At 34.7% G+C, this 12,354-nt stretch overlaps 1 protein-coding gene across 2 annotated transcripts in view; it reads right to left on the reverse strand.

Moving 5' to 3' along the window:
- LOC148609982 (lipase maturation factor 2-like) overlaps positions 1 to 12,279 on the reverse strand; it is a 49,113-nt gene extending 36,834 nt beyond the window's left edge. For both annotated transcript variants that reach the window (XM_088541717.1, XM_088541716.1), the window contains exons 1-7: positions 12,119 to 12,279; positions 8,751 to 8,801; positions 8,218 to 8,420; positions 7,538 to 7,566; positions 6,788 to 6,993; positions 6,261 to 6,286; positions 2,908 to 3,060 (exon numbers count right to left, since the gene is read on the reverse strand). In XM_088541717.1, coding sequence (XP_088397843.1) covers positions 2,908 to 3,060; positions 6,261 to 6,286; positions 6,788 to 6,993; positions 7,538 to 7,566; positions 8,218 to 8,420; positions 8,751 to 8,801; positions 12,119 to 12,212 — 762 coding nt within the window. In that variant the 5' untranslated portion in view covers positions 12,213 to 12,279. The remainder of the gene's footprint in view (positions 1 to 2,907; positions 3,061 to 6,260; positions 6,287 to 6,787; positions 6,994 to 7,537; positions 7,567 to 8,217; positions 8,421 to 8,750; positions 8,802 to 12,118) is intronic.
- Between the last annotated feature and the right edge of the window lie 75 nt (positions 12,280 to 12,354).

A 12,354-nucleotide genomic window follows, 5' to 3' on the forward strand; every position in this document is an offset into this window, starting at 1 on the left:
GGCATGAAAATGATCTCTCCCAACATAGAAAAAAGAACAAGTGTAATTCCTCTGGGCTAAATTTCATGTGCAAAGGGGGAGCAAAAGTGGAAATTCTAGAGCCTTGATGAGGGGGTTAAAAGTGAGCTTTTTTATTATGCTAGAGCTGTGATACAAATGTTAGAATAAAAATGTCTACATTTTTTATATTCATTCTTCTAAAATCCCTTAGCAAAAGTACACATAACAAAAGAAAATGTGTAACTTCACTCTCAAACAATATTGTTAGACTGTATATGTAAACTCAAGAGAAATCATTGACAGAGCACAACTCAAGATTACATAGGCATGCTCAATTCACAAAATTGGAAATCTGCAATGAATTCAAATATTCTTTCTCTCAAAACAAATTAAAAAAATAGACAGAGACAGAGAGCAATCAGATGTATTAAATACACTATAAACGGTCAGTAAAATCATGATTGAAAAATGTAGAATTCAAGTTTTAAAACAGAACAAAATTATGTCTAGACAAGGAAAAGAATACTCAAGGGAACCAAGGTTATTGCGATAATCAGAAGAATGTGATCCAGGGACAAAGACCAGACATGGAAAACAGATTTACACAACAAAGAACATAAAATAACTAAAATCATACATACAAAGTAACAAAAGCAAAAGGGTAGAGAGACAAAAACAACTAACAAGACAAAGAAATTCACAGAAAATGATAGGTATACATATAAGCCTCTGAATGCTTTTTGTGTGATTACCTTGCCATTTATAGTGATAATTTGATAACTAGACCAAATTCTTCAAGATTTACTATCTATGACTGTATAAAATTAGTCTGTCAAGCACTTCTTGGGTAAAAAAATAGGAAATCAGAAAATAATTTATTAAAAATCAGGAGATTATCAGGAATTTTTTAACATAAAAAGTAATGTAATAATACAAAACTCCATGAAAATGGCCAGCTTCCACACCTCTAAGTAAGAGCTGCCTTCCACCCCTCTAAGTAAGGGCTGCCTTCCACCCCTCTAAGTAAGGGCTGCCTTCCACCCCTCTAAGTAAGGGCTGCCTTCCACCCCTCTAAGTAAGAGCTGCCTTCCACCCCTCTAAGTAATGGCCACCTTCCACCCCTCTAAGTAAGGACTGCCTTCCACCCCTTAAAGTAATGGCCACCTTCCACCCCTCTAAGTAAGGGCTGCCTTCCACCCCTCTAAGTAAGAGCTGCCTTCCACCCCTCTAAGTAAGGACTGCCTTCCACCCCTCTAAGTAATGGCCACCTTCCACCCCTCTAAGTAAGAGCTGCCTTCCACCCCTCTAAGTAAGGGCTGCCTTCCACCCCTCTAAGTAAGGGCTGCCTTCCACCCCTCTAAGTAAGAGCTGCCTTCCACCCCTCTAAGTAAGGGCTGCCTTCCACCCCTCTAAGTAAGAGCTGCCTTCCACCCCTCTAAGTAAGGGCTGCCTTCCACCCCTTTAAGGACTGCCTTCCACCCCTTAAAGTAATGGCCACCTTCCACCCCTCTAAGTAAGAGCTGCCTTCCACCCCTCTAAGTAAGGGCTGCCTTCCACCCCTCTAAGTAAGGACTGCTTTCCATCCCTCTAAGTAATGGCCACCTTCCACCCCTCTAAGTAAGAGCTGCCTTCCACCCCTCTAAGTAAGGACTGTCTTCCACCCCTCTAAGTAATGGCCACCTTCCACCCCTCTAAGTAATGGCCACCTTCCACCCCTCTAAGTAAGGGCTGCCTTCCACCCCTCTAAGTAATGGCCACCTTCCACCCCTCTAAGTAAGGGCCACCTTCCACCCCTCTAAGTAAGGGCTGCCTTCCACCCCTCTAAGTAAGGGCCGCCTCCCACCCCTCTAAGTAAGAGCCGCCTTCCATCCCTCTAAGTAAGGGCCGCCTTCCACCCCTCTAAGTAAGGGCTGCCTTCCACCCCTCTAAGTAAGGGCCACCTTTCACCCCTCTAAGTAAGGGCTGCCTTCCACCCCACTAAATAAGGGCTGCCTTCCACCCCTCTAAGTAAGAGCTCTCAAGAAATGTAGCAATTTGAGCAGAACACTTTGAAAGAAGTTGGAACACTTTCATCAAAATACTTAAAGGATATATTAAGTCACAGTTTGAATGTAAAACAGCAACCAAATGAATACACAATATCATTCTTCACAATATACATTCATTTTTACATGTATAATACTATGAAATATATAAATATTTAAAAAAAGATAAATTTTGTGGTGAAATGTTCAAAATCAGGAGTTATCATTAGTTTCTCTGGGAAATTCAGGAAAAAATCAGGGATTGCTCAAAATCAGGAGAAATCAGGAAAATCAGGAGTCACTTGACAGACTGAAATTACATTAAAAAGAGTTCTGAAATTTCCAAAATAAAATACAAATAAAGTAATTTCGGCCTAAACCAGTCGCCTTTAGGACTTTAGAATTTGTTTGTTTTAAACAGATGTTCAGTGTTCTCTTGCAAAAATTATCTGACAAAAACATTTTCAGTCCCCAGAAGACTAGGGAGGTAATGCTATAACAATCTATCTGAGAAAGGACACCAAACATTTTCAAATCCAAGACTAGGGTGAAAAGAAAGTTAACAATTTCTGCTGAACAAACTAGTTGCAATATAAAGTCCCATAGTAGAAAAAAATGCATAATTTGTTTATGAGAAAAGTGCAAAAACTTACTTTTTGCATGAATTTTTTAAGTTAAAGAGCCATAATTCAGCAAAAAAAAATGTGAATTTCATCTGTAACTGTCATTGTAAAGCGATGTACCAAATATCAAATAAATATCTGCAAGGATGACAAAAATAAGTGTGGAAAATTTATTTGCTGGACTGACAAATGAAGAGCAGACCTTCTTGATTCCCCTTTGGCGAAATTCACCAGAATGGGACTAATAAAAGTGGACTTACCTGAGCAATGAAGGCAAACATTCTCAGTCCCCTGACTGGCACGAAGAAGAGAAAGGGTATGGGTATCTCTATGATATAGGTTGCTACACAGCTGAGTTTGAGGAACCACTCTGGTAGATGGTGCCAGAACCAGGCTGCTGGTGTTGGTATACACTGAAAGGAAACAGAATTCCATTAATTAAATTTTTGTGGAAGAAAAACTTCTATCAGTCTACTTCAACACTTAGTGTGCATACAGCTTTGAATTTAGACATTAAACAAAGGATAAAAAGTTAACCAGAACTGAAGTGGCCCATTATTATCTTTATTCCTAAGTAGTTCCTGTCACAATCTCTAAAATCAATTAAACTTTCCTTTGGGGGTATGACACCTTATGGCACAATTTCAAAGAGATCCATTCCCTTTTACAAGGACCATCCTAGGGGCGACTGAGGCAAAATAGTTACTTTTTGGTTTCAAACTTCACCTTATATTACCACAAAAGAGAAGTTAAAGTCACCCTTAAAATACGATACATTCCCCTTTTACTTTTCAAAATCTACACGGAAAATCAAGTCAAATATCTGTAATTCTTTAAATATAACTTTGTGTGTTTTCACAGCTGAAACGAAACAATTCACAGCAGGTTACTACACCAGTTTCCGCCCAGCTACTTACACTCATCTGATCTCTCATTGAGTACTCGAACAGACCTTCTCTAGAAATTACGATGACATTTATGAAAATACACAACACACCTGTCACTACCAATACCATGTCAAAGTTATTGAAAGAAATTTTGACACTTAAATTGATAAAAGATTACACTAAATACCATAAATATATTTAAATATGACCGTGAAAAATGTTACCACTAACTGTACACATGTCAACATCCAAGGATCTGACTGCGTAACGTCAGTTGATCGGAAGTCACCCCAAAGGATCTGACTGCGTAACGTCAGTTGATCGGAAGTCACCCCAAAGGAACTGACTGCGTAACATCGGAAGTCACCCCAAAGTGACAGTAAACATAATAAACTATAACTTAATTATGCTTTGTTTTAGTTTACAAATAAATAGTTACTGAAAATTAAAATTTATCATTGATTTAACAAACATTGTACACTGAAGATAAAATGTCGTTGCATGCGTGGGTGACAGGCGAGTCCCTGAAACTTGGTGGAAAGCGAAAGTTAGATGAAAATGCAATTGAGTAGCCAAGGAAGAAATTTTCCAAAGAAATTATGCAAAATTCTTTTGAATGGTATCAGATTCTGATAAGAAATGGCACCGTACTTTGTGTAGAGCTGCTAATATGGACATCCATATTCCAGAGGTCACGAAAAACCAGCGAAAATGACCAACCATATGCGATATACGTTCTGTAATTTTTTTTCTGATGTTTTTTACATGGAATAAAACAAAAAATCTTTTCTGGGTAAATTAAAATTCATCTGTTTAATAATCATGATTATACTCAGGGATCTACTAAGTTATCAAGTTTGCTATCAAAAAACGAAAGTTGGCAACATTTCGAAACCAAAATGTTGCTGTTTTAGCTGATCATTTTGCCATCCAAGGAATTGACACAGAACAAAAGCTTATGGAATATAAACAATACACAAGGCTTGTGACAGGTTCTTTTCAAACTTCCAACCTTAGTGAAATTTGTGAAAAACTTGGCATGGAATATGAAGCTACAATGCCAAAAATTGTAAAACTTGTTCAGTGCTGCATACTTTTACCAGTGAACAAAGCAACATGTGAAAGAGGATTCTCTACCCAAAATCAAATCAAGTCAAGGTTGAGAACCAATTCAAACAACAGTTCAGTGAATGACTTAATGAGAATTTCAGAGGATGGTCCTTTGATGAAAAACTTTGACTTTGTTAAGGCCTTGAAAATCTGGAAGGATGAAAAAAAGAGAAGGCTACATGAATCTTAAGTTATTGAACTAATCAATTGTGGTGCATGTGTAAATGATAAGTTTTTAGATATTAGATTGACTGGATGTGAAATTTTATAATAATTTAATGTCATCTAATCGAAGAAAAATATCAAATACATTAATTAATAATCTTATATCTTTTGGTCTTTTTGCATAGTCTTAGAAAGATGAAGTTGTTCAAAAAAGGAATGTCATTATATGATAACATCATTCATAATTTAATAACTAATCAAACCTGTGCACAGTGAGAAGACTCCTTAGGATTTGAAACTTTTCCCTATTTTTCTCAGAGGAAGAAGTGAAGTCTCCCTGAATTTTGGGTCTAGGATGGTCCCTGCTTTTATTCAATTTATCATCCAGGAAATCAGGAAGCAAAATTGTTTCTGGTTCCTTTGTTGCCCTTTATTCCTACTCAGCTCAAGTCACTACCTCCAAAATTAATCCCAGTCTGACCTTTGTGGTATAACATATTGTGGAACAATATCACAGACACTCATGTGCTTCTACTAGACATACAATGTATATAATTAAGTTCTATGAAATGCTTGTTTTTTATCCCCATTCTAAAATGGTTGGGATAATACGCCCCAAACACAATACCAACCTTGTTGTAAAATATTGTTGTTTGGATGTTGTGGATGACAATGACTACACAGGCACAGCAGGGACAACAGGGAAGTTGACAGTGTCATGCCATTATACAACCTCGAAGTTTGTATAAGTTATTTAGATAAACCCCATTAAGGTTTATAATGTAAGCTTCAGTAGTTTCAAAGAAGAGTAGATCCTAGAAAACCAGCCAACCAGAATCTTAAGTAGCAGTCTTTGTAAGCATCATGCAAAATCTGAAAAATGTGATACACCCTAAAAAAGGCTACATATTTTTATTTTTGTAATTAAGTTGTTTTATGGGTCTATACTATGAAAAGTGTAATTATTCATTCAAATCTGCCTGCTCTTAGAAGATAATCAACATTGAAAATCCAGTAGATTCTATTGTATTTGAGTGTCATTTACAGAGTTATCTCCCTTAATTTTGAAATCTACAATGCATTCTATACAATTTTAATCTCCTATGAGCACGGGTGATATGATAAACCACAAGTTAATTTCTGTTTACTATGACATTTTAAACAAAATATCAAAAATAAAAATATGTAGGCTTTTTACCCATGAATCACATTTTGCGTGATCCTTAGCTGGAGTGCTACTAAATTAGTTAATCTAAGTAGTAGTTTCTTTGGAGTTGACCTTCAAAGAAATTAAAGATGCCTGACCCCAAGTGATAACATAGTATGCTCAAATGGACATTTGGTTAATGTGTTTGGTAAGCTAACTTGAAATGTTCTTTTCAGAAAAAAAACCCTATGAAGAGGGTGGTAATCCAAACTTGTATGAACTTTCATCCATGAGATACACATACCTGAGATTCGAAATGTACTGTTAAGGCTGAAATGAAAAAAATTATCACAAGTACGTATTTGATTTAACTCACATTAGCTACAACTATAACTATAATGATGTAACTTAAAATGATTACAAAGTTATAATGTTACAATTCTTAGGTTGGAACTTTATATACTTATAGTGTATAATCAAGTACTACCTTATAAAATAGAGATAACAAAATGAAAATATATTTTATGGCTGCCATTTTGTTACCCATTTTTTTAAAGCATCCTTTACAAGGAGGAAATAAGAACATGATTGAATGTGGTAAAACATTATGCATTAGAGAGCCAGAAAATCTGATATAATTTGTGGAAAGCTTGGCTTAGCAAAAATGTCAGCTTAATGTAAATTCTTGGTACCAAAATACTGTGAAGGAAATGGATAAAAAATCAATTCTGAACAAAATTCTGGCTTAGCTTTTAGAAGATGACTGTCTCATTGGCAACATTCCACACCTCCTATTTTTAAAACTAATTTTTGCCAACCAAACATACTTACCTGTCAATCCCCACCAGGTGGGACACCCACTTGTCAATTTGACAACACCAGAAGCAAACATCAGTCTAAACAGCAACCACTTAACAAGCCACAATGTTATTGTATCATGCTCATGATTGATAGGCATTCTATACTTCTTTGGTAGCTGTATAGTTAATGGTGCTACAAGTATAGTTAGAAAACCTGCCTCTAGTAACAAGATGTCCCTGAAAAATACATCAAAACACTGAAATTACAGGATAGTAAATATATGGGCCATGAAAAAAAGAACAGACATGGTAAAGTGGTCATTCATTAGAGAGCTCATTCAAATCAGGTTCTACACCATCAAATACATTTCTGTTAACTTAGATCTACATGTCCTTTGAAATTTTGTATATCAGTTCTTCCAAAAACAATCTACTGATGAGCTTCTTAAATTCAACCGTAGACAGTTAAAAAAAAAACAAAATGGAAGACTATGGCAAGCTTACAATACAAATTTTAAAACCTAAACATGTACAATGAATGTAGCTGATACTAGTCAAATATATTGCAAGTCATATATGAAAGTTGTTTAAATACTGAGATTATGTTCGGTGTTTTCCTATACATAAATACATGCACAATTATTAAAAAAAAATATATTAACTAATGAAACTAAAGTATTCCTCTATTGAAATTTTCTTTTTCAGTACTTCTAACAAACCTTTCTACTGCAAAAATAAATAAATCAATACAAAACTGGAAAAACCTAAGCTACATGCTCACCATTGGAACCACATAAATGTCTGTCCAACCTGTTAAAATAAACAAATCCTATAGACTTATAATTATTTGTGAGGACACTACCCCCTATTTCCTTTGGTAAGTTTGTCATATTTTTCATGACACTTGTCGAAACCTGCTTTTAGGAACAAAAACCATTGAATCTATTATAATTCTGATGGACAGAAAAACAGATGACATACATTCCTGATTTATGCTATTTTTGTTAGAATGTCAAATGCAAATAGTGGACCATTTTGACAAAATGTGCATATACTCTATGTTTCATGTGGATATACATGTAACATGAAATTTTGTCTGGTTCTTGTTTCAATTAAGTTTTTGTGTAAAGTTGTCATTTGTGGTACAGCAGCTACCAGTATTAAAATAAGTGACATCCAACTTCTCGTTACTAGTTATATTGACTGTAATTAGTGAAGAAGGCATTATCAAAGTATCAATATTGCATTATCAATTGCAATGTTATATTTCAACATAACATAAAATCATCACTAAATTCAGATGATTAAAATTACCCTGCACAATTATAAAATTGTACTGTGTTCTTACCACCTGTCAACTGTAGTTTCAAAGATGTTGCATTGACAAATTATTTGAAGGACAGATGGAACAGAAAAATTAATCTACCGTCTAAGATAGGGAAGACATGAGCTCTTTATTACCTGATATATTGAAAGATACAACATCCACAGTATTATAAAGGCAAACATGTCTCGTGCTGCCTGGAAGAGGACTGCAATGAATGAGATCAAAATACCAAGGAGACAAAGTAGGTCAAGACCTGTCTCTACATCGATTCCAATCAGAGGCATCAGCCGTAACAGTGTTGGGTTTCCATCTAACAGATCTGAAAATGTCTTGGCACCTGGTAAAGATGGTGAAAGTACATAGAGCAGAAGTAATATAGTTAAAAAAAAAGGTTTGCACTGCACAGAATATCTTAATATCTAACTAAAATTATTAGTAGAATTCACTCCTTTTGGTAAGGAGTTTAAAATAAGTTGTCCACTTTGATATTATTTCAGTAACAAAGCAAGAAGAGAGTTTTTCATGTATAAGAAATAGAGGTTATTATAAAAAAATCCCCAACTTAAGATTTAACTAATTCATATTTTATCCATAAATTAAATGTAAATGAGACTTGACAACAAATCAATAAACAAATGCAGGATTATACTAATAATATTTTACTTACTCTTTCCAGTCACTAGTCTGGCAGGTAATATACCATTGTTACCATATAGACCTGAAATATATGTAAACTCTTTATCAATTTATATATTATATAAAAACATTTTGACTTTTTGTATTTCAAAGCATAATTACATGTAGTTACTAATAAACAGTACAGAAAAATACATTCCATAACTAATCACTGACATGGTGGTACACCACTCATGGAGTGGTAACCGACAATGTTTTGTATTAAAATAGATAGTTCCAAATTTTTGTTGAAATTTTGAATGGTAGGCTATGTCCAACAACTACTAGCCTCAAAAGGTTATAAATGTGAGAAGGTGAGAAGAAGATCAGAAATGGAAAAGATACGCGTCAACATCAAACAAAGAAGGTGGAAATCGTTGGGTCATGTAAAAAGGATGGACAACACCAGGCATGCGAAGATAGCTATCAAATGGACACCAGCCGGTAAAAGAAAGGGAGGCTGGCCTGGAGAAATCTGAAAAAGAAAGACAAGATCTTGGGTTTTAGTCATGGACCAATACAAACAAAGCGCCAAACGAAAGAGACAGATGGAGAAGACTTGTTCACGGCCAGATTCTCCTCAAGTAGACCGAAATAAGTCAAGGAAGTCATTTCTATTTTATTCTGAGAAAAACTATTGATGACAAAATGTCATCATGTATAAGCTTTTTCATCAGATGGATGTCAAAACATGTATGTCAAAAAAAGTTGTAAAGAAAACCCCTATCTCTCATGCAAGCATAAAAAACTCTGGAAAAGTTAAAAACCAATTTTGTTTAAACCTATTCAAAGATACAATTGGAATCAAATGTGCAAGTTTGAGACAATACTGACAGCCATTTTGAAATAGTCGCCCAGAACAAATTTTCATCATTTCCATTCAACTAAGTACCATATTTCTTCATGAAACCAAAAACAATTGGAATCCGAGCAACTGCTAAAAATGGCTGCAAATTGGCAGCCATTTTGAAAAATCAACTAAAAAAAATTTCAATACTGTCAGTCAACTCAGGATATCATGTTTCTCATATGAGTAGCTTTCATCTTTCTTCTATAGTTGAAGAAAAAATAGCAAAAGAAGCATTTTGACCCCTATGATCTATTTTTAGTAATGACGGCCATGTTTTTCAACTGATTAAAAATCTTAAACAATCAGTTGTGCAGTAAACCCCAAGGAACAATTACGCCAACTTTAAATTTTTTTGCATGGTTGCAGAGAAGATTTTCAAAGTTGTATATGTGGAAAAAAAAACAATAAGAACATCCTTATCAGGGGTCATACATGTGTTAACTTCTTCATTGGGTGACAAATCATTTTGAAAATTGCACCATAGGTCCATCTTCTGATGCTGAACAATATTAAAATTGTCAGAATTTTACTAAATTTTATTGTTTTTGAGTTATTTGCCAAAAAAACCTGTATTTTGCCCCCTGTGGTCTATTTTTAGTAATGGTGGCCATGTTTTTTGCCAGATTAAAAATATCCACACAAGGATTGTTAAACATGTTCTCCGTAACATTCATGCAAAGTTTTCTTTCAATCCATTCAGCAGTTTTAGTGGAGATTTTCTAAGTTGGAAATGTAAAATTCAGGAAAAAAATCCATCTCAGGATTCCTAACTCAATCGATCATCAAAGGTTTCTTTCTGAAAATAAGACATAAGTCCAACCCATCATGCTGAACAATTTTACCCCTACCAGATTTTAGTTAAACCCAGCTGTTTTCAAGTTATTTGTATACTTCTACAATTTGACCCCTATGGTCTATTTTTAGTAACAGTGGCCATATTTTTTGCCAGATCAAAAATATCCACACTAGATTTGTTAAAAATGTTCTACATAACATTCATGCAAAGTTTTGTTTCAATCCATACAGTAGTTTTAGAGGAGAAGATTTTCAGTTGGAAATCAGGACTAAATCCATTTCAGGACCCATAACTTTAAGAAAATTTCAGCAAAGGTCTATCCCATCATGCTAAACAACTTTACCCCTCTCCTTACCAGATTTTAGCTAAACCCAACTGTTTTTTGAGTTATTTGCAAAATTCTACAATTTGACCCCTATGGCCTATTGTTAGTAACAGCAGTCATGGTTTTAGCCAAATCTAAAATTCCCGCAAGGATTGTTTAAAATACCATAAGGAACATTCATGCAAAGTTTGGTTACAATTTATTGGGCAGTTTCAGAGAAGATGAGTTTGAAAAAGTTAACAGACGGCAAAGACGATGGACACATAGTGATGGTAATAGCTAAAAATATGTGCAGGGGTTGAAAATTCCTAAAGCACGATGCCTGGGACTAAAAAAATTGTGCCTCGGACTTGCTGTTTTTCAATGAAATGAGTCCAACGGGCATGGCAAATCTAAGAAATAAAAACTATTTTTTGAAAGATTTTGTTGCCATTATTTGGACCATGTTTCTCGACCTATTCCCTGACCTATAAATAGTTATAACTTTATTTTTAGAATAGGTATTCACTAGATTGATCTTTTGATTAGTTATTCTCAAGTCTAATCACACCTGCGCTTGATCAGAGCCATTTTTTGACATACTACAAATTTTATTTATCAAGCACTGGAATGATAAAGATCAAATTTCGTTGATAAACTTTTGAGGAAAATATAGTTGCTCAATTACAATTTCACGGTTAAAAATATGCAGAAACAGAAAGCTGATGACAAGACATCAGACCTGGAGTCGGAATCAATTGACACTGTGTCTTCTTCTCAGCAAACATAGAATTATACATAAGAATATCAGATAATAAAATTGGATTTATATCGATTGGGACTTGACACAACATTGTTCGGGCTTAGTGTACAAAAGATGAAAAAGTCCAGGGCTCGGGTCTTCCCAAAAAAATTTTCAACCCCTGATATGAAGTCATGATATTGTTGTTTAGAGCCAAAATATCATCCAAATATCAATAGATGTTATTTAATTTTCTACTAAATGTTGTTAGGTAGGTCTTTATTTATTCTAGCCATAAATTGTGATTTGTAACAGTACAGAAAGAGGTCTGCAATAGGTGGTGCACGATTGGTCCCTATGCCAGTCATGACCTCATGGGAATCCATATAAAATCCATTTTTTTTAAATAAGGGAACATACAAAATGCCTTGCTTCCACTTTCGTTTAGGCATTCCTCATTATTTGAAGAAATGACACAAATAAAGATACAATTCAATTCTAGACTAAGGAATAAAATTTCAGAAAGAAAAATATGAAGATGCATTGTAAGGTAATAACATACATGTATGAGTCTTATAATGCTGCTAAGCCTAAGGCTAAGGCTAAGAAAAAGCTTAATTGATATTTTTAAAATTTGAAGAAACGTATGGAACATCACAAATAATCACCAGGGATTTGTGCATATAAAGAAGAAAAGGCAAGCAAATAAATTGCTGCCATTCCCCATAAATAAGCGTTCTTGGCATTTTTGTACGAAGACATTATCAATCGTGTTTTTCCTCAGGCTCAGCTTCTGCAGCCCGAAAGTGACCCAACAACTTTTCCAAGGATATTGTAGCCTAAAAAAATAGTACCACAAATAAATTTTATTTATCAATTTCTGATAGTATAAATTTATTTTTAG

Source organism: Perna viridis, chromosome 8 (genome assembly GCF_037379345.1).
Source record: "Perna viridis isolate PV_CMFRI_1.1 ecotype Kerala chromosome 8, ASM3737934v1, whole genome shotgun sequence".
In the NCBI taxonomy this organism is placed as follows: domain Eukaryota; kingdom Metazoa; phylum Mollusca; class Bivalvia; order Mytilida; family Mytilidae; genus Perna; species Perna viridis.